Here is a 12,985-nt window from a genome sequence, read left to right as displayed (position 1 = left end):
GCAAATGGAGGGCGGGGCCTGCGTGTTTCATCCCCTCCTCCCTCTGTCTGTCTGCGTGCGTGGAATATGACGTGGCGCGGGTTTAACGAGGGCGCGGTGCGATGACGTTCGTATCCGTCTCTAGGGAAAAGAAAAGATGTTTAGCAAGTTTACAAACTGGTTTTGTGATCTTAGACGTGTTGAATATGAAAAACTGACAACGGTGTGGTTCGACAAGACTGCTAAGATTGAATAGGAAAAAATTACTGTGGTAAATAAACTGCCATTTCACGCGATAATGGCCCTGTGACAAACTAAGTTGTGTAATTCATACACGTTACAGTGTGATTGCTTGGATACTATATAATGACATATTTACAATTTATATGTTACTAAAAATATTATTCCGTCAGAATACAAAGCTAAATTTGAAAGGCTGTCAGATGGAAGGATGATTTTTGCTTGCAGAATTACTATCAATGTAGTTTTAAATGATTGCTTTGTAGTAACCTATCAACCATCTAAGCCATGCTAACCAGCTCCACCTTGACCCCTTGGTCTTGTCGTGACTTCTAAGGACAGGCTGTGTAAACTGCATACTCAGACATACTCAGCTGCAGTTACTGGAATTCATCTCTCTTCCTTCTCGTATTGATTTTCTCAAGTGCCTAAAAAAATTAATCATCTTTTCAAATGTTTTTAAGCAGATATCTGTAGGATGTGAGTGTACAGAAAGGACCAACAAGAAATTGGAGAAGAAAACACCTATTGATCCCAAATCCTTGCATGTGCCTGCACTAAATAAGGTATAATATCAAAACAGACCACAAAGCAGTCAATAATTCTAATAATTTGCCTAAACATTCCTTACGAGGAATATTTAAACATACATATTAACCAACTATTTTTGGTAATTTAGACATTCGGAAATATTTTCCAATCCAAATTGTTTCTTTTTTTTTTTTGTTTCTTTTACTTTTACTTTTAATTTGTTTAGTTCATGTCTTCATTTTAAGAACATTTTAAAATTTTGCAAAGAAATTAGCAGATAAGGCTTAATGGTAAGGCTTGTCGATATGGTGCACACATTTAATGAAGTAATGATGGTACATATAGACAAAGCACTTGTGACAACAGTAATTCCATAATGCGTCTCCAATTACTGCTTAAAAATGCTGCAGGCATTCTTAATAAGCTCAATAACTTGCATGAAAAGGGAAGCAGAGAGACAGCAGGTATTGAATGAACATTGCGGGAAATAGGGAGGATGAGAGCACAAAAAATGCCTGCAGAAAGCTGATATACTAGTTCACATGACTACACCATGGATCATTACATTGAGTGAGATACAAATCATTGAAATACAGTCTGTTTGTCTTTAATGACTGTACATGGACAAAAATGAGACGGCAAACATTGGCCTTAACATATCTTAATGTAGATGATTTATTAAAACAGAACAATGTACAGCCCAAATTCCGGAAATGTTGGGACGTTTTTTAAATTTGAATAAAATGAAAACTAAAAGACTTTCAAATCACATGAGCCAATATCTTATTTACGATATAACATAGATAACATAACACATGTTTAAATGGAGAAATTTTACACTTTTATCCACTAAATGAGCTCATTTTTAAATTTGATGCCTTCTACAGGTCTCAAAAAAGTTGGCACGGGGGCAACAGATGGCTGAAAAAGTACAAAATTTTGAAAAGATTCAGCTGGGAGAACATCTAGCAACTAATTAAGTTAATTGATATCAGGTCTGTAACATGATTAGCTAAAAAGGGATGTCTTAGAGAGGCAGAGTCTCTCAGAAGTAAAGATGGCCAGAGCTGTGAAAGAGTGTGTAAAAAAATTGGGGAATACTAAAACAATGGTCCTCAACATCAAATTGCAAAGGCTTTGCAAATCTCATCATCTACAGTGCATAACATCATCAAAAGATTCAGAGAAACTGGAGAAATCTCTGTGCGTAAAGGACAAGGCCGAAGATCTTTATTGGATGCCCGTGGTCTTCGGGCCCTCAGACGACACTGCAGCACTCATCGGCATGATTGTGTTAATGACATTACTAAATGGGCCCAGGAATACTTCCAGAAACCACTGTCGGTAAACACAATCTGCCGTGCCATCTGCAGATGCCAACTAAAGCTCTATCATGCAAAAAGGAAGCCATGTGAACATGGTCCAGAAGGTCCAAATTCCAACACCAAAACTCCAGAAACTCATAACCTTGATGCCCAGACGTCTTCAAACTGTTTTGAAAAGAAGAGGAGATGCTACACCATGGTGAACATGCCCCTGTCCCAACTATTTTGAGACCTGTACCAGGCATCAAATTTGAAATGATCGAATACTATGCATTTTGTGCATAAAATTGTAAAATTTCTCAATTTAAACATTTGTTATGTTATCTATGTTCTGTTGTGAATTAAATATTGGCTTATGTGATTTGAAATGCTATTACGCAGCACCTGTGACCCCTGCTTGCACAGGGAGTGTGCCTTGCAACCATGGAGACATTTGTGAGAGGCGTTGCATAATATCATTGCGCCTGCTGCACCCATGGTGCGGCAGCAAAGTTCCTTGATTATTACGGCAGAATGAGAGTATAGCTCCTAGCCATATCGGCCTAGAAAATCGCAACTTTTCATCTTCCATTGGTCTTAGTACTCGATGTAACTACAGAAGAGTCAAGTTTTAAACAGAAAAAATATTGAAACTCTTTGGTCATTTTTGAGCGAGATGCTAACGGTCTAATCAGATTCAATGAACTATGCTAAGCTATGCTAAAAGTGGTACCGCCAGACCCGGAGATTGGCTGAATGGATTTGAAAACGGTAAAACTCAACAGTTTAACTCTAGGGGAGTTGGAAAAAAGTGGAGTATTCCTTTAAAGTTATAAATAAGCTGGTGTGTTCCAAAACAATGACAAAATTTGCATTTAGGAGATATAAGCATTCAAAACTTAGTTTCTCACTTCCGCTAAAATGGAATCATGGATTTTCATGACATCACCGTGGAATTCAGCTTCTCGTCAGATCTTCTGTCCAATCAAATGCTCTCTAGATTCTAAAATGTCCCGCCCCCTCCTACACTATCAACAGACGCTGAAGCTGCAGCTGAAATTTGTCATTTGTTCACACATTTACTATTTCTACATGGTGAATGGCACATAGTGCACTATATAGGGGATAGGGAATGATTAAGACAGTATAAATATGCTTTCCACGAATTAAGTCTGGTTTCACACTAGTGTCACATGAACTGCTGCAGCGCACAGTCTGCTCCGGTCCAGAAACACGATATCACAGAGCGGATGATATCCACGAGTCGGCGCAGACCACAAAACGTATTGGACCATTTGAATTCTGCACAGAATTCTGTATTTTTAAGTGATATGGAAGAGATTAAGAGGAGAAACGGTTGGATATTAGAAGGAAACTAAGGTTTTACCGAGCTCAATGGCTGTGATATAAACAAAATGCTATTGGCTATTTAAAAAAAGAGGAGGAGCTGTTTGATATGTCCCGCCCTGTTTTCCTGTTTCAGTGGAAATGCAATGCATTCCAAGGCACTTCAGTGGGCCTTTTAAAAAACAACTTCCCTTCCTTTTTGCAGCGACATCTTTTCTCCGATAATGTGTTCTTTCAGCGCAAGATCACAGCAATAGCAAACCACAACTATCCAACAATCCAATCAATTCCGATGGACAAAATCCCGTCTTGTCCTACAGTTTTTCTTGTTCGAGAAGCCGTTTCACTCAAATATTAATATGGAAAAAAATGCAACTTCCCTTTCATGTCGACTTTAATTAGAAAAGCAGTTGCTGAGTTGTTTTGATCAGATGTTTTTAATTTGTTGCTATGTGGTTGCTAGGGTGTTCTAGTTGGTTGCTAGGTGGTTGCTTACTGGTCAAAAGTGCAAAATCTCTATTTAAGTACCAATAATGTTTGTCTTCAAACAGGTTTCTCAAACACATCCTCATCTGCCATTGGTCGATCAAACCAATAATCCTGCCCTCAAACTCACTCCACTGGTTGAGTCAGTGTTGCTATTTTGGGCTTGTCAGAATGCTTAAACAAATGCAATACAAGTTTTATAGAGCCAAAGACACAAATTCATCTGCAAATGCTTTACTTTCTTGTATCTGGATATTAGAAATTGTTTTAATATGAAAAAACTACACACTCTGGCTTTAAAATAACATAGCAATCCATAGGGCAATTTGATTTCTCTCAAGCCAGCTTTGCTAGCCCAAAGCACAGACACTAGAGCACCTCAGCTGCAACGGCAGTTACAGAAGCCGTCCAGATACTGATACAGATCAATGGAGAGAACATGAACACAAGAGCCATGGAGCCAGAGACTTCCCGCTGATTTAATTACAGACTTTCCATCACTCAAAGAGCCACCATTCTGAAGCAACATCAGTAGTGTCTACACTTGAACGATGGTCATGCGATATTATCTGCCAGACACGTTGAGAACCGGTGCAGACAATGGAATCATTATGACTGCAGGAGTCTTTTACTGAGAGCCTTAAACTTCCTTATTACCATAAACAAGCCTTTGGGGAGGTGTTGAGACTGTACACTGAAGAAAAAAGTGCTCATAAAATGAGGGTAAGGCTTGTATGGCCTTTGTCTTACAATTTGACAACACAATCAAATGAAAAATTCATGATGTGCATGGTTGCTCTGCTGTGCATCAGATCGATAGCACAGTAATAGCTGGCATATCTGAGACTTGCTTGGCAAGGTTCCCTCTCTTTGATAAACTCTGCCATGTTAATGGCATACTGAGTTACTGTCCTCTTTGTGCAGGAATATGATTTCTCATAATCATCAGATATGGGCTACAGATTTGTTCTCATATGTGATACAGGAGCTTGTTCTCCCAGTTGTCTGATCCTGTTACTTCTTCCAGCTAAACATGCTTCACTTCGGCATTGTGCGGTCTGGTGGGAATCCAAATTTAGTCCAAGTATTTGAAAGAAGCAGTAAAATTCTGGTAATTCATGAGGCAGGAAGGTTAATAATGATGTTCACCAAGTGATTAAAAATTCACATTTTAAGAAAACATTTTAAAATGATAATTAAATGTAAATTATTGATTGTAGTTTTCTGTAATGCAACTAATGCATCTCATTGCAGCTTTTGTGTTCTAATAGACTATTTTTTGGGGGGGTTTGTTTGTTTTTTAGGTCCACGGTCCAGCCATCAGCGGGAGATAATCTTCTTACCAGTAAGGTCTTTTTTAAAAATTATTTTGTGGCTTTGTATTCTTATTCATACTCTGCATGCACTGGGGCATGAATAATTATTAATTATGGTTGTATTGTTTAATAGTTTTTCAGTTTAATTTACAGTGTTGTTTAGGCTATTTTGTTGTCATCTTTTGTGACTATGGTGTCAGAATGTGTTTGTTCCTTTACTTTAAATGATAAGTTGATTGTTAAAGCTGCAGTCTAACTTTTTTTTGGTTAAAAATGATCAAAAATAAATTTTTTGAGCAAGTACAAAACCAGCCAGTGTTCAAAACTATCTCCTTACCTTAGCCTTACCTTGGGTTTCTGCGGGAAATTCTAGCATGTCGCCGCTCATTTTTCCGTCATTACATCACGTCTGTTTACATAAAGTAGGAGTCCCAGCTAGCAGGCTATATCACATGTGAGGTGGATCATTTATAGCCTTTTCTCACAGCAGTTTCAATAATTAAACTTTTCATTTTGATGGCGGATAGTATGGTATGACAAATTAACGTTAGAGATTAGACTGTACAGAAATTGAAATCTACAGGTAACGCTAATACACACTAAATACATGTAGTCACGCAATGCTGATGTTGTTAAAGGTGCCCTAGAACTTCTTTTTAAAAGATGTAATATAAGTCTAAGGTGTCCCCTGAATGTGTCTGTGAAGTTTCAGCTCAAAATACCCCATAGATTTTTTTTAATTCATTTTTTAACTGCCTATTTTGGGGCATCATTAACTATGCACCGATATATAGGTTGCGGCCCCTTTAATTCTCGTGCTCCCCCTCCCCGGAGCTCGCGCTTGCCTTGAACAGCATAAACACAGTTTACACAGCCAATATAACCCTCAAAATGGATCTTTACAAGATGTTTGTCATGCATACTGCATGCATGGATCGGATCATGTGAGTATAGTATTTATTTGGATGTATTACATTTGATTATGAATGAGTTTGAGGCTATGCTCCGTGGCTAACGGCTAATGCTACACTGTTGGAGAGATTTATGAATGCTACACTGTTGGAGTTGTGTTTATGAATTATACAGACTGCAAGTGTTTAAAAATGAAAATAGCAACGGCTCTCTTGTCTCCGTGAATACAGTAAGAAACGATGGTAACTTTAACCACATTTAACAGTACATTAGCAACATGCTAACGAAACATTTAGAAAGACAATTCACAAATATCACTAAAAATATCATGTTATCATGAATCATGTCAGTTATTATTGCTCCATCTGCCATTTTTTGCTATTGTTCTTGCTTGCTTACCTAGTCTGATGATTCAGCTGTGCACATCCAGACGTTTTGCCCTTGTCTAATGGCTTGATCATGGGCTGGCATATGCAAATATTGGGGGCGTACACCCCGACTGTTACGTAACAGTCAGTGTTATGTTGAGATTCGCCTGTTCTTCGGAGGTCTTTTAAACAAATGAGATTTATATAAGAAGGAGGAAACAATGGAGTTTGAGACTCACTGTATGTCATTTCCATGTACTGAACTCTTGTTATTCAACTATGTCAAGGTAAAATCAATATTTAATTCTAGAGCACCTTTAACAATTTGAGTACAAAGTATAAAAATAATAATTGCATGGTTTGACGTGATCTGAGCTAAGCGATCGTTAGATTTAATCACCATTAGCAGCACGATTTATTGTAAGTTGGTCAGAACAAAAGTGGCAGTGATATTTTCCGGTGAAAATTCTTATTTTGGTCATACTTCCAAGACTACAATCTGTGATTTCTAAGTACAGTATCCACTGGTGCGGTGACTGACAGCCACACATTCTCCTCAAAGCATTAGATTCATCCGCGCTGAGGAGCCACGCCGAAATGCAGATGCACAACCAACGTAAAGATGATAATTCCGCAAATAACTGCAATTGCAGGTTTCAAACAGAGATGGCGACAAAGCGGCAAAACTTCCTAGAATGTTTTTCTATCACTTTTCATTCTATCACACCTAGAATGAAAACTGTATCGATAACTATATTAGCATCTAAAACAATGCACAACATCGTTCTGTTTATTTTAAGCGTGCGCTGCAGTTCTGTCGACGGACGCTTGCTTAAATGCTTTAAAGCAGCATGGATTCTGATTGGCTGTCAAAGTTTTTATCATTCATCAGCTGGAAAAAAATAGGTCTGAAAGTAAGTCCAAGGCTTCATCCGAAATCGCATACTCTCTTGAGTGGGTACTTATTTTAAATAAGTAATTACTTTGTGACTGCTAAAAGGTATGTTTTATATAGTATGAATGTGTGTAGTATGAATGTAATCCAGATATACCACATCTGCCATGTTGTCATTATCATGTGACCTACCAGCGTCAGTTGTGTCGTTTCACTGTCATTCACAAATCCTCTCCCGTGGTCTCATGGGATAGTAAAGTGTCCATCATATGCACACTTCAGAATCTCATCGTCAGTAGTAGGTTATCCAGGTACTGTCCGCCTACTAATTTATGAGTACTGTGAATTTGGACATACTTCTTTTGTCACATACTGTTTTTCGCCTACTATATAGTAGGGAAGTATGTGATTTTGGATGCAGCCCTACTCTATCATTTCTCTGTGCCGTTATCGTTATACAGTAGTTGTGGTGTGGACTCTGTTATTCTTTTATATTTGGAACAATTTTTAAAACTATATCTTTGTCATTATCGTCCTTTGTGTGTGGCAGTGTTGTCTTTTAGTATTATTTGATTAATTATTAATTTGTATAATTATTTTGTTTTAATTTTAATTTAAATAATTTTATGGGCTTTGTTAGTTTTTGTTATTTATCTTTATTTTTTATTTCAGTTTTATCAATTTTAGTACTTAAACCTTTAATTCAATTAGGTTATTTTAGTTTATTTCAACCATTATAATTCTCATTAGACATATTTATCACTTATTACTCAACAAATTAAAAATGTGAATAACAGAACAATTTACATAGATCTCTTTAGCTGATATTCTTAAAATTAAAAAAAAATACTGTCATAACATTTACTTACACTGTAAAAATACATGCAAAATGTTGTCTTTATTTTTTTAAGTTCTACAACAAGAAGGGAAAAGAATATTATAAGAGAAAGGACTGAACACATGACAGTTCTTCCTTGTTCTTACATCTGTAAGATATGAAGAGGGGGTTGAGTGGAACAACTGCATCATTTGTGCCTCTACACATTGATCCGATCAACCACTTTTAACAGATCGCAAGAGAATTCATCACTCAAGCTCGTGGATGCCATCCTGCTGCCTCACACATTTAGAGAGCGAAAAATAGAGAGAGACAAATTACAGTGAAAATGAGTGAAAACAAGGATGCAGGATGTTCTGCTGAATAATTAATTGCTACACAGTAGCATGCCTGTGATATTAAATAAAAGAGAGTAAAATATTTTAATATTTGAGAATGACATCACCCAATGACTTCACAGCCATAATGAATTATTGAATTTATTTTGTAATCCATTTAGCAGGCTGGAACTGCATGCCTCTGATATTACTCTTGATATTTGATACTTTCTGGGTGGAGAATGGACCCCTGACCACCATCTGAAATGGGTGTCAAAAATTGCTTTTGCGCCGGGCAAATGTTTGCCGGATGTTCCCAAATTAAAGCAGGGCACATATCAATCAATAAATCAATGAAGTAGAGCTCTCAGTGTCTGTTAGGAAATTTCCCATTTCCTCCCTAACAAGGTTGCCCTCGTAAATAGACGTCCATTATTATTGACTAATTACATTTAGCTCATTGATTCATTGATGGTCAGTCAAAGTTCATGCTAAGAACTAATACATTTTAAAAGATTTTAATGTTGTGGGCTTGTGGCTTATTTAACAGATGGACACGTTTTTGCACTTTTATTGCAAGTATAACTGCCTATAATAGTATAGGCAGCTATAATATATTTGATTGCTTAAAACTGATATAGATTATACATCCTATAGCCTACTCATTTAAAATTCTCAATGTCATTTCTTCAGGACAGCGTATTCATCGTTGGATATGATAGGTTAACTGTCCATTGACAAAAGTACCCCTTCCGTCCAGTGAAGGGCAAGTATTCCTCAGAGGAATTGATACTTGAGAGGTTTTAAATAGGAGGGATGTGCTTCCTCCCTTCAGTTCATGCCGAGCTCTAGCTGCACGAACTTCAGGCATGGAAAAATTCATCACTCCTCTGTGAGGATATAAGATTTTCCATCCTGCATTTTATTCTGAAGGTAGGATTTGGATTTTTTGTTGTTGTTCATATTAGAGACACAGGTTAAAGTTTTTAGCTATTAGTTATATCTGTCTGTTACTTGTATATAGTTGTTATATATATATATATATATATATATATATATATATATATATATATATACACACATATATATATATATACATATACATAGAGAGAGAGATAAATATAATGTAAATAATGTATTTAATGTTTTGTAAATTAATGTAGGAATGATAACAATTATGTTGACTTAAAAATGCTTTACTGTGCCCATTACAGTTTTCAGTTTTCAAAATATCTAATTATTTTATAAAATGTAAAATATTTTTATTTAAATTTGAAAAAAAAATAATAAATTATTTTTAATTATATATATATATATATATATATATATATATATATATATATATATATATATATATATATATATATATATATATATATATATATATATATATATATATAAAATTTAAATAATTTTTTTATATATATTTCATGTTTAGTAATTTAGTAAATTGAGTTTTCCTCAATATTTTAAGTTAAGTTATTAAATGTAAAAAAGTTTTTAACTAAGTTTAAAAAATAACATCTAAAAATAAAAAAATGGATATAAAAATATATATTATATATTTTAAGAATATATATATTAATATATTTATAATTAAGTATTTTTAATTTTAAAATACTTAAAATAATATATTTTTATATCTATTTTTATTTAATTGATTTTTAGTAGTTAAAATTTATATATATATATATATATATATATATATATATATATATATATATATATTAGTATATATGCTCTACAGAATATAATGTATTTCATGCTTTGTAAATTAATTATAAATTCATGTTGACTTAAACATATTAAACATAAACATATAATACAGTTTTCCTAAATTTTTTATTTATTTTAGTTATTAAATGTAAAATAGTTTTTAACTAAGTTTAAAAAAATAAAATCTATTAAGTTTAAGTATTTTTATATGACTAGAATCCTGTTTATTTCCTGATACCACACCTCAAAAAAGTTATTTGGTACTGTAGTTGGATATGAATAGTCCGTGTATGTGCTTAAATAAACAGTGCATTCATTAATTTTGTAATATTTTATGCCTTTCAGTATGGAAACCTAGATTAGATTATTAACCTTGTAGTAGTAGCATTAGTAGTAGTATTATTCCTCATATTTATCTTTGCCAATTCTAATTATATTTTCAAATTCTGTGCAGCACTTTTCTGGAAAGGGCCTGCAGCAATGTCAGAGAGGAAGCCCAAAAACTCAGACACTCGTCCCAAGAACCTGCGGAGCTGGAGTGCTGATAGTTACATCCGCAGTATTAAAAAACGTTCCAGAGGGTCACACCATGACACAGCGCCCAGAGGGGAAGAGGGGGAAGGAACGGACGACCAGAGCGTACGCTCTGCCTCTTGTCCTCGGAGACGTCGAGAGCGAAAGTGCAGCTGCACGATCCCTGGAGAACCGGATTCAGACTCTCCTTGCAGGAAAGGTCTGTCCCGTCGTTCTCTGAGGCAGAAGTTTCAGGATGCCGTCGGCCAGTGTCTTCCTCTTCGCAACCACCACCACCATCACCACCAGTCCGGGTCCTCACGTCCGTTCTCTGTCCTTCTTTGGTCCAAGCGGAAGATTCATGTCTCCGAGCTCATGGAGGACAAGTGTCCGTTCTCTCCGAAATCCGAACTGGCTCAGTGTTGGCATCTGATCAAGAAACACGGCACTCACACCAAACCTGCTTTAAGCATCGAAACCGAACCCAAAGGTCCCTTGCTATCCTCCTCACCTCCAGCGCTCATTTCCTGGGAGGAGATCAGCTCATCTGGAGCTTCTAGTCTGGATGACTGGGATCCATCTTTTGCACATGGGGACTCCCAGTGCTGCGCCCACACTGACTACATCCTGGTTCCAGATCTGCTTCAGATCAACAACAGCCCTTGTTATTGGGGGGTCCTGGATCGTTTCGAAGCTGAGCAGCTTTTGGAAGGGCAACCAGAAGGAACCTTTCTGCTTCGAGACTCTGCCCAGGATGAATACCTCTTCTCGGTTAGCTTCAGGCGCTATAGCCGCTCCCTCCACGCTCGGATAGAGCAAAACGGGAAGCGCTTTAGCTTCGATGGCCGTGACCCTTGTATGTACAGAGATTCCAGTGTCACAGGCCTGCTAAAGCACTACAGTGACCCTGCCTCCTGCCTGTTTTTTGAGCCTCTTCTCTCTCGCCCTCTACCCAGGAACTTTCCGTTCTCTCTGCAGCACATGTGCAGGGCGGTCATCTGTAGCTGTACAACATATCAGGGCATTGAAGCCTTGCCGTTACCCTACACTTTGAGACACTTCCTTAGGCAATACCACTATAGATGCAATGGAGCCTGTGCTGTTTAAAAACCGTGACAGAACTACACGTTGCTTGATTTGACGGATTGAAAGGCACAGTAAATGGACGTAGTTACCATGCAGCACAAAAAACAGTTCATGTTTTTATTGTAATCTTAAAAGATATGCAGGACATTCACATTTCTACACTATTTTTTTTTGCAGGTTTTCTTTCATTTGTCTTTCTTGTTTATCATCTGTTATTGTCATTTACTTCTGTGCCCTAGACCTTTATGATAAAACAGGAAGTTAATACCTTTTGCTTTATCTACACTGTAAAAAATAATTGTTGGTTTAACTTAAAAAAAAGTAAGTTATCTGGTTGCCTTAATATTTTGAGTTCATTGAAATAAAAAAATTGAGTTAACACAATGAAGACAATTGGTTTTAATCAACAGAAACTCAAAATATTATGTTATCTGAACCACAAGTTGATTTGATAAAAGAAAAATGTTGTGATAACAAATCATGAAAATTATTTTTTCCAGTGTACTGGCAGTTTTCACTATTGTAGTACTTACCGGATTCCACTAGATGGCAGACTTGTAAAACTGACTTGACAATTTCTAACTACTAGATTATGGATTCATGTGTTTTAGAACAGTGCCCAAACCATTTCTGTTTGAGTTGAAAAACCATGTCAGTATAATATTTGATAAATCTGTCCCGTATAACCACACAGTATTGTAGCAACACATTTTCAATAAAAACAAGCAATAGAATCAACAAATAAATTAAGACTGTTTTGTTTCGCTGTGTTTTGCTATAGTTTACACCAAATCTCCTCTCAGATTATGTTTTGTCATACAAGCCTTTATGTGCTATTTTTGAATCTGTACATGATCTGGGTGCATTGATGTACAGGGACAAAACAATAAACTGAGGGGCTTATATTGAAAAGATCAATAATATTCTCACTTTTTTTTTACCAAATGTGAAATGATTCTCTCCTATTTATTAGTATACACAATTTAGATGATTAAGATCCTTCTGGGGACATTTGGTCTCTAAAATGTTGGTAAATCTGCACAACAAAATAGACAGAAACTAAATGATGAGAAATGACATGCCCCAATGTGGCCATTAATCATAAGCATAATATTTGGTATTGCATTTCAGTCTACA

At 36.1% G+C, this 12,985-nt stretch overlaps 1 protein-coding gene across 3 annotated transcripts; it reads left to right on the top strand.

The window, feature by feature from the left end:
* The first annotated feature begins 42 nt into the window (after window positions 1-42).
* On the top strand, window positions 43-12,594 carry socs4 (suppressor of cytokine signaling 4). Of its 3 annotated transcripts, none has more exons than XM_048190689.1 (5): window positions 43-250; window positions 687-785; window positions 5,192-5,232; window positions 9,227-9,466; window positions 10,704-12,594. In XM_048190689.1, exon 5 carries the CDS (start codon window positions 10,730-10,732, stop codon window positions 11,867-11,869), a length of 1,140 nt encoding a protein of 379 aa, XP_048046646.1. In that variant the 5' UTR covers window positions 43-250; window positions 687-785; window positions 5,192-5,232; window positions 9,227-9,466; window positions 10,704-10,729; the 3' UTR covers window positions 11,870-12,594. The 3 variants fall into 3 exon arrangements, with proteins under 3 accessions (XP_048046646.1, XP_048046648.1, XP_048046647.1); XM_048190691.1 differs by having other exon boundaries at window positions 684-785; XM_048190690.1 differs by lacking the exon at window positions 9,227-9,466.
* The last annotated feature ends 391 nt before the right edge of the window (window positions 12,595-12,985 follow it).

The sequence above is a fragment of the Megalobrama amblycephala genome, linkage group LG5 (assembly GCF_018812025.1).
Source record: "Megalobrama amblycephala isolate DHTTF-2021 linkage group LG5, ASM1881202v1, whole genome shotgun sequence".
In the NCBI taxonomy this organism is placed as follows: Eukaryota; Metazoa; Chordata; class Actinopteri; order Cypriniformes; family Xenocyprididae; genus Megalobrama; species Megalobrama amblycephala.
Note: the sequence above shows the minus strand (reverse complement) of the source record. Positions and strands in the feature narration are given on the sequence as shown.